The sequence below is a fragment of the Archocentrus centrarchus genome, chromosome 19 (genome assembly GCF_007364275.1).
Source record: "Archocentrus centrarchus isolate MPI-CPG fArcCen1 chromosome 19, fArcCen1, whole genome shotgun sequence".
Taxonomy (NCBI): domain Eukaryota; kingdom Metazoa; phylum Chordata; class Actinopteri; order Cichliformes; family Cichlidae; genus Archocentrus; species Archocentrus centrarchus.
The window spans coordinates 28,756,595-28,771,821 of NC_044364.1; the positions used below are offsets into that span (position 1 = coordinate 28,756,595).

General features: G+C 40.6%; 1 protein-coding gene across 3 annotated transcripts; it reads right to left on the reverse strand.

Moving 5' to 3' along the window:
* Positions 1 to 6,220: 6,220 nt before the first annotated feature.
* On the reverse strand, positions 6,221 to 15,019 carry acsl5 (acyl-CoA synthetase long chain family member 5). Of its 3 annotated transcripts, XM_030754806.1 has the most exons (23): positions 14,891 to 15,019; positions 14,342 to 14,459; positions 14,127 to 14,224; positions 13,365 to 13,530; positions 13,152 to 13,263; positions 12,298 to 12,362; positions 12,109 to 12,210; positions 11,925 to 12,024; positions 11,447 to 11,625; positions 11,286 to 11,318; positions 11,145 to 11,196; positions 10,294 to 10,367; positions 10,103 to 10,180; positions 9,890 to 10,024; positions 9,642 to 9,776; positions 8,985 to 9,080; positions 8,618 to 8,690; positions 8,396 to 8,484; positions 7,818 to 7,934; positions 6,980 to 7,123; positions 6,798 to 6,899; positions 6,639 to 6,710; positions 6,221 to 6,358 (listed from the first exon to the last, which is right to left on the reverse strand). In XM_030754806.1, exons 3-23 carry the CDS (start codon positions 14,198 to 14,200, stop codon positions 6,221 to 6,223), a joined length of 2,136 nt encoding a protein of 711 aa, XP_030610666.1. In that variant the 5' UTR covers positions 14,201 to 14,224; positions 14,342 to 14,459; positions 14,891 to 15,019. The 3 variants fall into 3 exon arrangements, with proteins under 3 accessions (XP_030610666.1, XP_030610668.1, XP_030610667.1); XM_030754808.1 differs by lacking the exon at positions 14,342 to 14,459 and having other exon boundaries at positions 14,127 to 14,171; XM_030754807.1 differs by lacking the exon at positions 14,342 to 14,459.
* Positions 15,020 to 15,227: the final 208 nt, after the last annotated feature.

Here is a 15,227-nt window from a genome sequence, read left to right on the forward strand (position 1 = left end):
CAGGTGAATGATTTACTGCTGGGTGGGTGCCTTAGCTATACAAGTACATGAAAGGTAAATGAGGACCACTAACACCAAAGCAAGAGGATAGCAAGTCTCTCTGGCTGGATAGGCAGGTAAACAGGGTGCAGACCACTATCAGTGGAGGGAGGTGTACAGCGTGCAGGTGCTGTGAAGTCTACAACATCTAAACCTAGTGAGAGGCAGGCTGGCTTACAGCCCACCAAGATATGAGAAGCTGGCTTTAATGTTAAAACTTTTAACTTGTCTTGAATTTAATCAGACGCACTTTTCTTGGAGTCATGTCTAAAATGTAGCCACTTAAAATGAGCACCATCTATGTACTGAACAGAAATGACTCAGAGAAGCTGCGGAGGCCTTGTTTAGGCAATGCCAAACTGCACGTGAGTGTATAAACGACATGGCTCGTTTATACACGTTTATATAAAAAAACAGAAACCGTGGTTGCTGTGCCTGTGCATATGGGCCTGACTGCAGTCCAAACATTTGGAGCAATAAAAAAAAGAAAGAAAAGGCTCCTGAACTGTTGAGCAGTTGAAATCCAATATCAAGCACGAAGGGGGAACATCCTCCATCTGAAACCACAGTAATCTGAGAGATGATGCAACACAATGGGAAACACGTCCCTGTGGTATTTTTAAAAATGCATCGCTGGCATCAAACATGATCTTAAAATTATTTTGAAATTATTGTAATCTTTTATTTTTTTTTTAATTTAGATTTTACTGTGTTCCAAATTTTGCGAACATCCAGCTTCAATTCCTTCACTTTAACTTGTGAAGATGACCCATGAGGGCAAGTCTTACAACAGTGTCAGTATCTGATTATACACATCTCACTTCCTCATCATGACATGTTCAAGTCTGACAACAGCACCATCCTCCTGAGGAAACGGGATCATTTTCTTCAACAACAAAACAATGTAGTTCGTCAAGTTCTTGTATACTAAATGCCAAAGTGTTCATAAACATCAGTATACAGTTTATTCTCGGTGATCATGTAGCTGCTCAGTGGTCATGTTTCAGCCACCAGTCACAAGGGAAAAAGTCAATTATTCAGCTGGTTGCTGGAAAGTTAATTGCTAAAGCCCGGTCACACAGGGTAGAGACCAGTCAGTGAAAAATGTGTATTCTTCAACTAGTTGTAAAAAACCTTCTCGCAATTGCTGCGGTCGCCCATAGTTTGCATGGAACACGGCAACTTGTTTGCACACACGTGCCAACTGCTTGGAGAACGTTCTCCTTCAAAGTAAAAGTTGTGCCTCAGCGCTGCAGCCAACATGTTTCAAAAGGCGAAACTTTACTTTGATGGGAAACGCTCTCTGCTTCCGGTTTGTGTGGCACTTTTCCAAGTTTTACCTCTGCTCTGCTAGTAGTTTGCAGACAGGTTGAGGTGCCCCATGCAAACTCTGGATGACCAAATCAATCGTGGAGGGTTTCAGTGCAGCACCATCTTTGCAACCAATTTCACCCAGTAACAGCCAGCAACCGCCAAGAACCACTCGCCATCTAATCAGGGGAATACACATGTGGTTGTATCGCATCCAATATCCAATCCAAAATGTGAACATGATGTCTCCTTGTTTCTGCCACTGGATCAGCAGATTTCGAATTATGTAACTTGAAATTTGGAGTTACTCAGAAGTAATTTGAAATTTCAAGATACTTAGTCAAAATTTTAAGCTACGTAACTCAAAATTTTAAAATATTAAATTTAAATTTCAACATAGCTCTGCCTCCACTGGCAGAAACAATAGAACCTCTAAAGTTGATTGTGATTCTATTAATTTTGTCAGTTTTTTACATTTATATATATATATATATATATATATATATGTGTGTGTGTGTGCAAAACTGATATGATCCAACAGACAAATATGGGCTAACAGGGTTGGTATCGCCCGATAGCGTTATCAGGCTGATCTATCGGTGAATGTCCAGTATCGGTAAACTTCTAGATAAAAAAATATGTAATGAAATAAAATAGTTATGTGGACACATGTAATGCATGGCATTCATAGTTTTGATTCACTCCTTATCTCTTATTAGGACGCAACATTATGAAACTCCATGTTCAAATATAAAGTCATATACAGAGGTTGATGGTATCTGCGCATACTTCAGTTGTTCACTAAACTTCACAGTCCCCAAAAAAATCACTTCGCAAGTCACTCTGCAATATTTTAGAAATAAAAATTCATTTTCAGTCTTTAAAGCAGCCACAGGTTTCCGTTCATGTTTGTGCAACATATGCAGCTCCTCTGAATACACGGCAAAGGTGATGACTAATCATGAGTTTCATGGAATCATATCAGCGCTGTCAACACAAGGAATCGTGACCTGCATATTTTAAAGACTGCGGTTAAAATGTTTATTCAACTCTCACACTCAAACTAACCTTCCACAGCAGTTAACCAGGTATTTGCATACCAGAGCAGGCTGTATACACAGTTATATTGCAATACTTCGCTAATTTATGTCTATTTTTCAGTTTCCTTTAGAGGAAAATAAAACTTTGAGCCAACAGTGAAGAAGTAGCGCTTGGTGAGCAAACAGCGCGTCCCTCGCATTTACAAATACAGTCCAAACTACAACAGGTCCAACAAGGAAATAAATCCCCCTGCATTATGCTGCAAAGCTGTTTAAACAGCAGGACAGCTTAAAGTTCACTTACCTGCTCTTCGCGATCACCTGTAGCGGAAGAAGCCATGTTGAAGAAGGTGTGTAGTGTAGCTGCTCCGGTTCACAGGTAAGTTTAATAAGAGCAAATTCACCAGAAACCAAATAGTGACATGAAAAGAGGCGACATTTGCTTACAGCTTCACTTTCTCTCTAAATGTGCCCCCACAAGGAGTCTCTAAAGCGGTGAGAGAGGCGGAAGGGGGCGGTGAAAGTTGTTCGGACACGGTAAAAAAAAAAAGTCCAGGTGCAGCGGTGGGGCGCTACGCATCTGCAGCCTGGAGCTACTCTCAGAGAAACCAGGAGGAGACCTGACACAAGAGGGCAGCATTACCGCCCCTTTCAATTTCCAGTGTCATAGATGCTGTACTCTTTTATGCATGTGAATATGTATGTTTGCAAAAATATTTAGTGCAGGCGATAATATTACAGGGAAATCTTTCACAAGTTTGAAATCTGACATATGTCTCGTGTGAGACACTTTTTGTAAATGGATTCCTGAGATGAGCAGAAGGTAAAGGAGCGTTCATCCATGTAAATGCACAACATTTATTTATTCATACTTAACTGGTCCTGGATGAATGTTAAATGTTCACGTACGTGCCGGATGCAAAGTGGTCACCTGCTCAGTGCTGTACAGCTCTGATAAGTATCATTTCTTCAGTGAGGACAGACATTTGGAAACATGTGATTCATTAAATTTTATTTTTCTTTGTGTGGTCACATTAAATCACATAAAGGATGATCCTTATCGATTGTGTGTATATATGTGTATTAAAAAAGAGGGGGTATTCATAGATTATTAATAATAAATGTGTCATTGCAATTATCTGGTGTTTTATGTTTAAATTGTTTATTTTTTCAGTCAATCAATCTTTACTCCAGACTCCAAGAAATAATAGAGTCACGTGAAACACATGAGACAAAATAAATAAAAATACACCCAAATCACACCCAATGCTGCAAAGAGACAGCAGAGTCTTCACTGTGGAGGCCGCTAATGTGTTCAGACCACAGTGATCTCATTCTCAGAGACTGAAAGAGCTTTAAATGTTCTGACTCAGACAAACAATTCCTTTCATTTCACCATCTCTGCCTCTTCAATAATAATCTGTCAGCATCTCTATTACATGACGTTACTATTTCTCTAGTTGTCCATAAAATAGGGAAAGCTTCACTCCATCTGTGCAAGCACTAAACTTGCATAAGAGAATATTCACTTGTGCATACATCATCTGGCATTGCCTAGAAGTATCTTCATCATCTATTATCTGATATCTAATAAGAGGTCCAAGATATATGACCTTTATTTGACCTTATTGCAGATGCTAAGATTATCCATCAATTTAAAATCAGGAAATCTTAGATGTTTGTCCTCTGCAAACCATGACATACACGTGCAGGCACTGGATCTGATATCCTGTTCCACACTGTCAGCAGAAGAGAAGTGGCAGCACGACTAGGACTAAAAACCACAAGATCACCTGCATTCATAATACAGTCCACCGTAATACTACCAATTATGCACTCAGATTTATATGTTCTCAACCTTTTTGACATATCATTGCAATAAAGATTAAAAAGAGCTGGGGACAAAATTCCTGTTCTTCTAACTCCACAGGGCTGAAACACCGACTGCCCAGTTTACCTGCAGCCTCTGGCTGGCAGGACCTGAACCATGTAACAGATGGTTCGAGTTCAAATGAGCAAATAACTCTCTGATTTACATCCTTACTGATTGTTAGAAATGAGACAAAGAAGCTTTGAAGAAGAAAAATCTCAGCTGGTGATCAGGTGTTTGGAGGTCTGTGGTTAAAAATTTCACACACACACACACACACACACACACACACACACACACACACACACACACACACACAGACAGACAGACTTCACCAACAACTTGCTCTAATAATGATTAAGAAAAAGTTTCATGTCAGAATTTTATCATGTGTTTACACCCTGTTCATCAGAGAGCTCACATCATGAGTTTAATGCATGAAACAAAGATTTGGAAACAAGCTGGCGCTCAGTTTGTTCTGGAACACAGAGCGAACGCAGGCGTCAGACTAACACCCTGTAATCCATAAATGTAAATATTTAACTTCTGCCGAGTCAAATAATCAGAATAAAAACACAGCTGACATTTTAACTTCATGCACAGAAGCTCAATGAACACAGCTTCACTTTGGCAGTGCAACAGTGACAGTTTTATATGAACTTCTTCAGACCTGCATCAGCACATCAAAGTGTCAGTCACTGAGATGTAAAGCATAAACATGGGCCCTTTCTGGTTTTCATACAGTTATATTTGTCTGAGGAAGGATTAATGAATAATTGTAGTTTAGATTAAAACTTAAACATTAAACAGACTATTACTGAATTTACTGATTAAAGACTTTCCATCAATTAAATATTTTATTGAAAACATTGGTACCTGTTACTCATTTCCGACCTCTTGACTGATCTCAAAACTAGTAACAATTCCAAACATTACAATTCGTCAAGACTTTGATCCAATTAGAAATTAGTTACTGATGTTTGTGGTAAAGAAAGGAAGTGTAATAAGGGAGGGGGTGAGTAGTGGAGGTGGGAGAGAGTAGAAAGCAGAAGTGGAGCAGGAGATTATACAGGTTAATATCTAAGTAAAGGGTTCAGAGTTCCTGTTTTTCTCTGTATGCCCTACACTTATCTTACAAGAATACAAATTAATCAAAATATACACTCAAATTTTATATTTTTTCCTTTATCCATGAAGGGGGTCAGTACAAATTCACTGAAATGCAAATGCACAGTGAGAACGCTAAGTGTACAACAGCTTCAGCTTTAACTTGGCTCCTACAAGATAAGCTTACAACTAGTTGACATGTGACACGTCAGCTCCTCTGCTGCCTGACTTCCCCTTTAATCCTGCAGGATTTAACTCAAAAGCAGAAATCTGTTTCTTACAGCTGAACACTGGAAAGCTGTGATGTTTGGACTGGGAACTGTTGGCTTAATTTCAGTTTAATTCATTCGCATCTTAGAGCAACCACGGATCTGTTCCTGCCATGTGTGTATAGGAACACACGAGGGCGCTGTTGAGCCACAGCAGAAAGGTTACTGTGCAAATACCGAGTCGTTAGTGTGATGAAACCAGTCAAGCAGCAGTGGCATGAATTTGTATACACAGCGTATTTTGCCTTCAGTTCAGATTCCATAATATTTGTGCGTTTCAGTTTATTTTGTTAAATTGTGTGTTTGTTTATTCCTAGTATTTATAGTGTACCAATTTCTATTTCAAAGTAAAATAGACCTAATGCACCCACATTTCCTCAGGTCAGGGCAGCTTCCAACCTTTAACTGGAACATGAGATGATTCATTCGGGCTTTAACAGAACCGCATTGTCTCAGCCCCCTACAGTGTTTGTTGACTATAAAGGCAAACCACAGAGTTAATGTTTAAGCCATTTTCCCATGGCATTCAGGACAGATGGTGTAAAACAAGACAAAAAGACAAGGAGACAAGTCATTTATTCAGGTTACTGGATTTTAGCATAAAGCTGGTCGATCTGTGGCTGGAAGAGGGTTTTGAGCTCGGCCCTCTTGGCTTTGAGGGTGGGAGTTAACAGGCCATTCTCTATGGTGAACGGCTCAGGGTGGAGGTGCACATCTTTAACCTGCATGAGTAAAGATAACTGATAATGCAGGTGAAAGTGTAAGAAACCAATAAATCTTATAAAAAAACATTTTTTTTAAATTCCAAGTTGTTGCACATTTCTTAAATCTTTGGTTAACTGAGTGGACATGAGCTCAGGGTCTGAACTTCGCACAGACTCAGATGCTACAGAGGTTACAACAAAGACTGATAATGCTGATAACCTTTAACTGGAACATGAGATGTTCCAGAGATATTACAGTAGGCAGCCGTTTCATTTGAGTAATTCAGGAAATCATTACCTGCTCAAAAGACTTGAGTCCTGCTTCTTTGCCTAGTTTGGTCATGTCTGAAATAACAGCTCTCTTAATTTCCTGCAGACAAAAATAAAAAAAATTCCCAGGAAGTCATTTGATATCATGTACAACTGTGTTACAACATTTGAGAGAGAGAAAAATTACAGGGATTCTGCAGAGTTCTTCAATGGAGCCGTGGAAGCCAAGTTTTTTAGCCAAACCTGGCAGGACGTCAGGATCAGGGACCACAATGGCAATCAGGCACGACTGCAGACAAAGGCAGAACAGTCAAAGTGAACTTTATGCACTGTATATACAGACACGTGGCAAAAAGGTGCTTAGTATACCTGCAGACTGTCTCCATGCACAAACACCTGGGCTACCGGCGCACTGCGTACATACACATTCTCAATCTTCTCTGGTGCAATGTACTCCCCTTGAGCCAGCTTGAAGATGTTCTTCTTCCGGTCAATAATCTTGAGAACTCCACTCTGCCACAAACAAAACCCCCCCCAAAAAACCAAACAGACCTAGTAAGTAAGAAGAGGTAAACGTGAAGTGATTTGAACCATTTGTGTCCCCCTGTCTGATTAAAATAATGGATCACATCTGGGAAAATGTTCTTGAGCTTCAAGTAAACATTTTTGAAAAGTGAGTTATTTTGCCTTCTTGCTAAGAAAAGTCATTACCAACAGTACTTCTAAAGAGCAGCAGCTTTCATGCTATGTTATTTGACAAAAAGTCAGTCACAACCCCTGAGAAACCAACTTTTGTGGGTTTAAAAAGAAAAAAAAAAAAAATACAGATCGCTTTAAACATTTGGACAGAATTAACTTCCCCCACACTTCCAGCCATCTCTTGCCCAAGCGTTATATTTAGTGGACAGATAAATGAGATGCTGGATGCCTTCACTGAACTTAACGTGCAACAGAACAAACATTTCCTCAAGGTCAGCCTGTTCCTTTAAAACTGCAGCACCTCAACAAATCCTGTTTACTCCTCAAGCAAAGTAACCACAGCGTCTTTCAGGGCAAGAAAAGCAGTGAGTCATTTCTAAAAGCTTTAGAGCTCTTAAACTGATTCTGCCCCATTTCTTGCTCTCCTGAACTGTATCCTCTGTATGACAGGTACTGTAAACCTGGTGCAGGACAGCTTGTTGTGCTTTTAAAAATGATGGCTACTTACCGGAAGCCATTTCCCAACATCTCCGGTATGGAGCCAGTCATCTTCATCCAAGGCCTCTGCAGTCCTCTCTGGGTCTTTTAAGTACCCCTTGAACACATTTCTACCCTTTATACAAATCTGGAAAGAATATAATGACATTATGATGCACAAGATGAGTAGAAAATTAAATTTTTATTTTGTCCATACATCTGTCCATTACTTATAAACACAGAACCGCTCCCCAGCCTATGTTTGATTTAATTTCATTACGGAAAAAAAAGATGCAGAACTACACAGTTAGCTGTAGGCTACAACCTTTAGCTTATATTTACTTATTGGAAAAGTGGCATTGTTTGAAGAATTGTTAGTGACTGGAGGAATTCCATTTTCCAATTTAATCCCAGATTTCCACACATGGAGAAAACAAATTGGACTAAATCCATGAGATCCATGTGTTTAGATTTCCCTGAGACACGACTGAGTTACTCAAATTCTGAATGTAAAGGTTGTCAATTAGTTTGAGCACCTGAAGGTTAAATTGCCACTACTGCAGGTTTAAATATCCCCACAGCCTCACTGCTGAGCTGTCATGAACCTACCTCGCCTTCGCCATTTGAAGCAAAGTAGTTCATTTCTTCAACATCCACCAACTTCACAAAATTGCAAGGTAAAGGCACCCCAACGTGACCTGGGGGGGAAAAATAATTTCTTCTGCTACAACCAAATGTTTAAGTTTCACTCTGCCCTCACTGACTGAACAACAGGTGGGAAGTTAAAAGAGATGCAGCTCAAGATGAACTCCAGCTGCTTCTGAACTGTACCTGCTGTGGCATCACACGGCATGGTGAAGGTGCAGCTGGCTGTGCACTCCGTCTGACCGTAGCCCTCAAAGATCTAACAGGACCAATTAAAATACTGTCAGCGTTGTGATCAGGTCACCTTAACATGAATCTGTATGACACTGATGTGCAGCCAAAGAAATTCTGAAATCAGTTTGGTTTTTTTAAACCAATTTAATTCACTTTTAATGGAGGTCATTTTTAATATATGTACATGTTTACAGGAGCACAAAATGTTCCAAAGACTTCTTCTAAACAAACATCTAACAGCACGTTTCAATATCAAGAGACTACCTGATTCACAGAAATCTGAACACAAACTGCACACAGAGGATTAAGTGTTTATTACCTGGCAACCCAGAGCAGCTCTGAGAAACCTGAGAACAGAGGGAGATATGGGTGCTGCGCCAGTCACCATGAACCTCACGCGCCCCCCCAGAGACTCCTAAAAGGAAGATTGAGCACGTTTACTTTTAATGAATGGACTGGTGCAGCTCTCGTTTTGGGAGGGGGGCGGGGGGGTGTCAGGCACCATTTCCTAAATTCCTCATGAACTACACACCCTTTTTGAATCAAATTTATAATATGAATGTCTTTAAGTCCAGGGAGAAAAAAAAAAAAAAAAAAAAAAAAACGCACCTGTTGACAATTCAACATACGCTCAGCCACTTCATTAGTTACACCTTGTCAGCACCTCTTTTTGGACCACTAAAATCCCAGAGATGGCTGTGCAGGAAAATCCCAGCAGATCAGCAGTTTCTGAAATTCTCAGACCAGCCCGTCTGGCACCAACAACCGTCCCACATTCAAAATCACTTAAAGCTCCTCTCTTCCCCACAAAGAACTTCAGTAAGCCATCTTGAATTGCATGCTTAAATGCACTGTTGCTGCCACGTGATTGGCTGATCAGATATTTGCATTTACAAGCAGTTGAACAGGCAGACTTAAGCAGCCAGTGACCACATACAAGACATTTACTCTGCTGCACTTGGACAGGAGCAAGTACCTGGACTTTGTTGAAAATGAGCTTGTCCCACACACTGTTCTTCCTGATGATCCCGTCCTTCACCTCAGCATATTTACGCTCCACTGCAAAGTTCAGCAGCCATTTCTTGAACGGTGTCGTGGCTCCGCTCTGAACCTAGTGGTCAACAACAACAAAAAAATTCCTGCACTTGACATTTTTTGTGGTAAGCAGCATCAGGGAATACAAGGTGTTCAGCTCAACACACACACACACACACACACACACACCTTGTCATAGATACGGTTGAGAAGTCGAGGCACAACTGGGAAAATGGTGGGCTGCAGGGTCTTCATGTCATCTGGCAGCAGCTTGATGTCCCCCTGGTAGAATCCCACCTTAGCTCCAGCACCGAAGACAACTGTCTGCAAGACACACAAAGTAAAACACTTTAAAATAACTTCTTGAATGATGATCTGATCTTAATGGAGTCACGACCTTACCTGCACAACTCTCTCAAACATGTGCGCTAAAGGCAGGAATGAGATGCTGACGTCCTGGGTGGTTGGAATAATTGATGCCTGCAGTGACACAGAAGCTCTGTCAGCAATAACTTGAACTCACAATGTTTTCCTACACAGGGATCATTTCACACATTTAGCATGTGACCAAAAATGAAGTCCTCTTCATGTACCTCAATGGTTTTGAGTGCACCTGCAGCATCAGCAACCACATTCTCATGGGTCAGCATTGCTCCCTTGGGGTTGCCTGACAAACAAGTACAAATATTTACCCTTCAAAGCTTACAAATAATGCAGTATTATACATGCACGCCCAAAATCCTTTGGCACCATTTACTTTATAACTGCTTTGAATAGACAGAGCAAACAAAATATTGTGCTTATATACATCTGGCATGATGCCCTAAGACCATTTTCCTAGAGACGGTTTAAAGTATGTCTAAGGATTTGATTCATTTTTAATAATCAAATAATCGTGTGATTCTATCTCTGACATGATCACAGCATGTTCTCATGTTGACACTGGGGTTTAGCAAGTACATATTTACCATCTCAGCTGGCAAGCCAACTTTCATCAATTATGCACCCAGTATAAGGGGGGGCTGCAGGTCCAGGGGGTTTTGTTTTGCAGGTAAAATTAAGCCATTTATTGTTGCTGTAGGGTAAGTTAAGGGATGGGCAAAAGCCTCTTAGGAGAAACATAATTACCATGAGAAGTGGCTCCAGAGATCCCTCAGATAGCTGTTAAAACATTTGACTTAAAACCACAAAAGAACTTCGTGTTTTCACTCAAGGGAAAGTCCAGTGAGTCAGAGTCAGTGCAGTCCATCATTTTTATGGCAATCCCTCCAACGGGGCTCCCCCACCCCCACCAGAGTGGCTGGCAGACTAATTTTACCATCTTTTTTATATCATTGCTCATCGTCAACTTCATCACTGCCACTTTGTCTTTGGATTCAACCATCATTAAATTTTCCTCATAGATTCCTGCAGGCAACGACTGTCATAGTCTAAGTAAAATCACCTGTTGTGCCGCTGGTGAAACAAACAATGCTGAGGTCCTCTGGCTTCGGCAGCTATTGGAACATGAAATCAGTTCATCAGAACAGGATGCAGCCTTTTCAAACTCAAAATGAATTTCATTACATGACTATCAGAAGCTTACAATTGGCTTTTGAAGATTACTTTTCCCCAGTGCCTGCAGATGAAAGATAAAACTTGTTTTCAATAATGCTGAATGTCTTCTGGCAACATTAGTACAGATTAAAAAAAAAGAAAAAAAAGTGATGACTCATCAGTAACCGCTCTGTGCCCAGAGGCATTTACCTCCATATCCTCCAAGGAGACGATGTCCACGCCACACTTGGCTCCTCGTTCGACCAACTCAGAGCTGAAAGAATCCATGATGATGATGGTTTTCAGGACTGGAGTCTGGCCTTGCTCTCGGTTCTGCAGGAGTATTTCTGCCTTTTTGTGGTTGTCACAGAGCACTGTGGAGAGCTCCGCTGAAAGAATTGGAAAATGTCAGCTGGAGAAACACTAAAATTAGCAATTAATTGCTCAAACTGAAACTAGTACCATTTGGAGGCAAGCAAAGGTACTTTCTTATGTCCATTAAGCATAAAAATGTATAGTTTTACACAAAAATGTGCAAATAAACAATCTAAGGAGAACACTGGAAGAGAAAAAGATTTAAGGACCGGTGCAGACCCCTGTAGGGAATCAGGGAGATATCAAACTTCTAATCCTCAGAATTATCATAATTGTTCTAATTCAGCATTTGAGTCAAAGAAGCTCCAGTTACCTCGGTCAATAATGAACACAAGAGCCTCAGGACCCAGGGTGTCGTACAGGGGAACAGCTACCATTGAGTAGGTGTAACACGCCAGTTCACCAATAATCCACTGCAAGTGACCCATGAAACAGTAAGATATTTGGTCACACCAAGGAGAAAAAAAACAAAACAAAAAGGCTCAAACGTCACTGACCTCAGGTCTATTCTGAGCAAAGATGCCAACAAAAGTGCTCGAGTTTGGCTTCAAACCCCTGTGAATAAGGCCAGAGCCCAGGTGCTCTGCTCTGTCAATCACCTTTAAAAAAAAGGAAGTGGTGTGAGGATAAATTGAAATTCACAACAGTTCATATTGATGCTCCCCCCAGATGTTTTGCCCATTTACCTGTCTATACTTGAGCCACTGGTATGGTCTTCCTGGTTTTCTGTAGCCCAAACATGGTCCATTACCTGCAACAACAAGAGAGCTCAATATTTAACCTCAGCTTCACAACACTGACATGAAGCTCCTTAAAGGAATGGATCAATATCTATTATCTACTAATCAGAAGGTTGGTGGGTCCATTTCTGACTGCTCCAGCCTGTATGCCAAAGTATCCTTGGGCAAAATACTGAACCCCAAGTTGCTCTCTGACGCAGCCGTCAGAGTGTGAATGTGTTTGAATGTTAGAGAGCACTACTGTTTTTTGCACTTATCCCTAACCCATTTATCTGGGCAGTATTTCGGGGGGGGGGGGGGGGGGGGGGGTTGTACTCTGAAAGCATAAAACTCAAACTTCCAGCATACATCTGTTAGTCTGTTATGATTGAGGTTGGGTCATGTTATTGCTTTAAATGCTCTGGAGTTCTTGGAGTATAAGGTACAGGGAGATGCTACCATAACTAATGTTTTCTAAGTACCATTAAGTTTTGAGTTAATTACATTGTTTCATGGTTATCTTTTTTGATGGGGTTTAAAACCTGATAACATAGAAGCCAAAAACAAAGTGACAAATGTAACATTGTAATCTTTGCCATCTGTATCATATTGTGATGGCGTTTCCTTACTTAAAGCGTGACAGAGAGGTGATCCCCAAGTGTCTCCCTGCCTCTCAGCAGGCAACAAAATGTATATTGTACATATTATATATAATACACAAAGTATCCAAGACTGCAAACATACACACCAGCCCCCAAAAGAAAGCTGGGAACATCAATGCTTACTCTGTAAAGGACGCGTGTGACAAAGTCACTGATTACCTGAAACTTTCAGACCCCTCTGAAAAACCTCGTAGAGAGTTTTTGCATCTTTGTGGTAATATGACATCAGGTTGTTGTTATCCTCCAACAAAGCAGACTTTCTAGCACCATCCTGAGGATTTCAAACAGAATCAATGTGAAAATCTACAGCAGATTATGCACTGATTGAACAGTTTGCAATATTTGACAGTATGACAACTTGCTGCCTTTTACCTTGATACCCAAAGTTTGGCAGTTGAGGTCAGTGGAAGACCGGATGGGACTTGGTCGACTATTCAGGTAAAAGAGGGTGGCGGCAGCCAAGGCAAAGAGGGAGGCAATCACAGGGGTTGGGAGTGGGGAGAACAGGAACTGGAAGATGAAGTCCATGATGGAGAGTCTGCAGGGATGCAGAAAAATGATGTACAATGTATAAATATGCAGACTTCCAGCTGTTTACCATTGGGTCAAATGTAAGTTAAGGTCCATTAAAAACGAGACCATATAAACATACTGTACATCATTATGATGCATCCGAGCTCCTTGACACTGTTCCTGGTATTGTGTTCATAAATCAAGTTCAAAGTCAACATGAATTGTGCAACAGTTATCCAAGTCACTCAAGATAGAGACCAACCCATAAAGGTCAGAAGAGCATTACAGTCCATACAGTATATAAATTACAGTAAGCTCTGCACAACATTTACAAACAGATGCAATGAGAATAAACTGATAAAGATATTTGAAGGGGTTTGGAAGGCTATTTTTATTTAAGATCCAAACGTGTATCCCATTTCAGACCACCAAGGTAATCTAGAGAACACAGAAGACGACGGGGAACCGTCAAGCAGCCACATTTAAAGAAACGTTTTACTTTTTGTATCACACTTGACAAATTCATTATACGATTTTTAAGAATGGGCCCTAAAAAAAAAAAAAAACAATACTAGTTTACAAATTAACACCACAATTGGAAGTAGTCACATGTTCTCCTACCTGCTGCTGGTCCTTAGAGGTGTGTGCAGATCCTCTTCCTCTGCTCTGAAGGGCAACACAGTATGAGAGCTCATAAAAATACCATGAGACCTTTGAACCTTGACCAAAAAAAAAAAAAAAAAAAAAAGCTGGGTTGGATGTCAGCATATTAAAGTGTAAATTGTGCAATTTATTAAGCTGCCTTTAACCAGCTGCTCTTACAACCACAAAATTACTTTGATTTCACTCCAGATAGATAAAAGTTTTATCTGTGGCACTATCAGAGTCAGCCCAAGAGGCTGCGCTTGATGAAAGAGCAATCTTCTTATCTCCTGTTTAGCACGTTCAGATTCCCTACATTCACAAAGAGAGAGCAAAGAAAATGCTTTTATGCATTTAGATCCTGTAAGATAACCTCACATACTGTCAGCGCCTACTTTTCTTTTGCAAAAGAGTACAAAGTGTATCACATGCTGTCAAAATCAGAAAAGAGATCAAATGAAGCAACACGCCACATTTGTTCATCTTAAGGTAAGGCAGGCGATGCAACAGTGGAAATGGCAAAAATGAAACAACAAATATTAATATTGAACATTTGCTGACCAATCAGACCAAAACAACAAAGTCACTGAGCTATTAGTGCATTTTCACATTTATGAAACACAAGCTTTGTGTGTTCACTTGAAGTTAGAAAGACAGTGCTGATCTTCTAACAGGTTTTCATGTGTGAATGAATTAATTTTGTTGGGCAGTGAGATGAAGGGAAAAGGTTCATTAAAAATTACCTGGTGGGATTAGCAGCAGTAGCTGGGGACCAGGCTGAGCCGGCTGATCCCCTGGGGGAAAAGCAGCTGAAGCAAGCAACACCACTAATGTTCAATCTGCCCACCTGTGGTCATTAGCACCTTAAACTGCACACAGGTGTGAGAACTCCTCTGCACCGAGCAAGGCTCGACCTGCCTCGTGTGGTTCCTGCAGCCCTGCAGGAGCAGCAGAGCTACAACAGAGTTCACTTTTCATTTTTCCACCCCGAAACATTCTTTATAAATTTAGCCCACATTCTTTAAATAAACTTGTCCTCTTTTCCGCTCCCTCTTTGCTGTGTTTGTTTGGGGTGGAAGT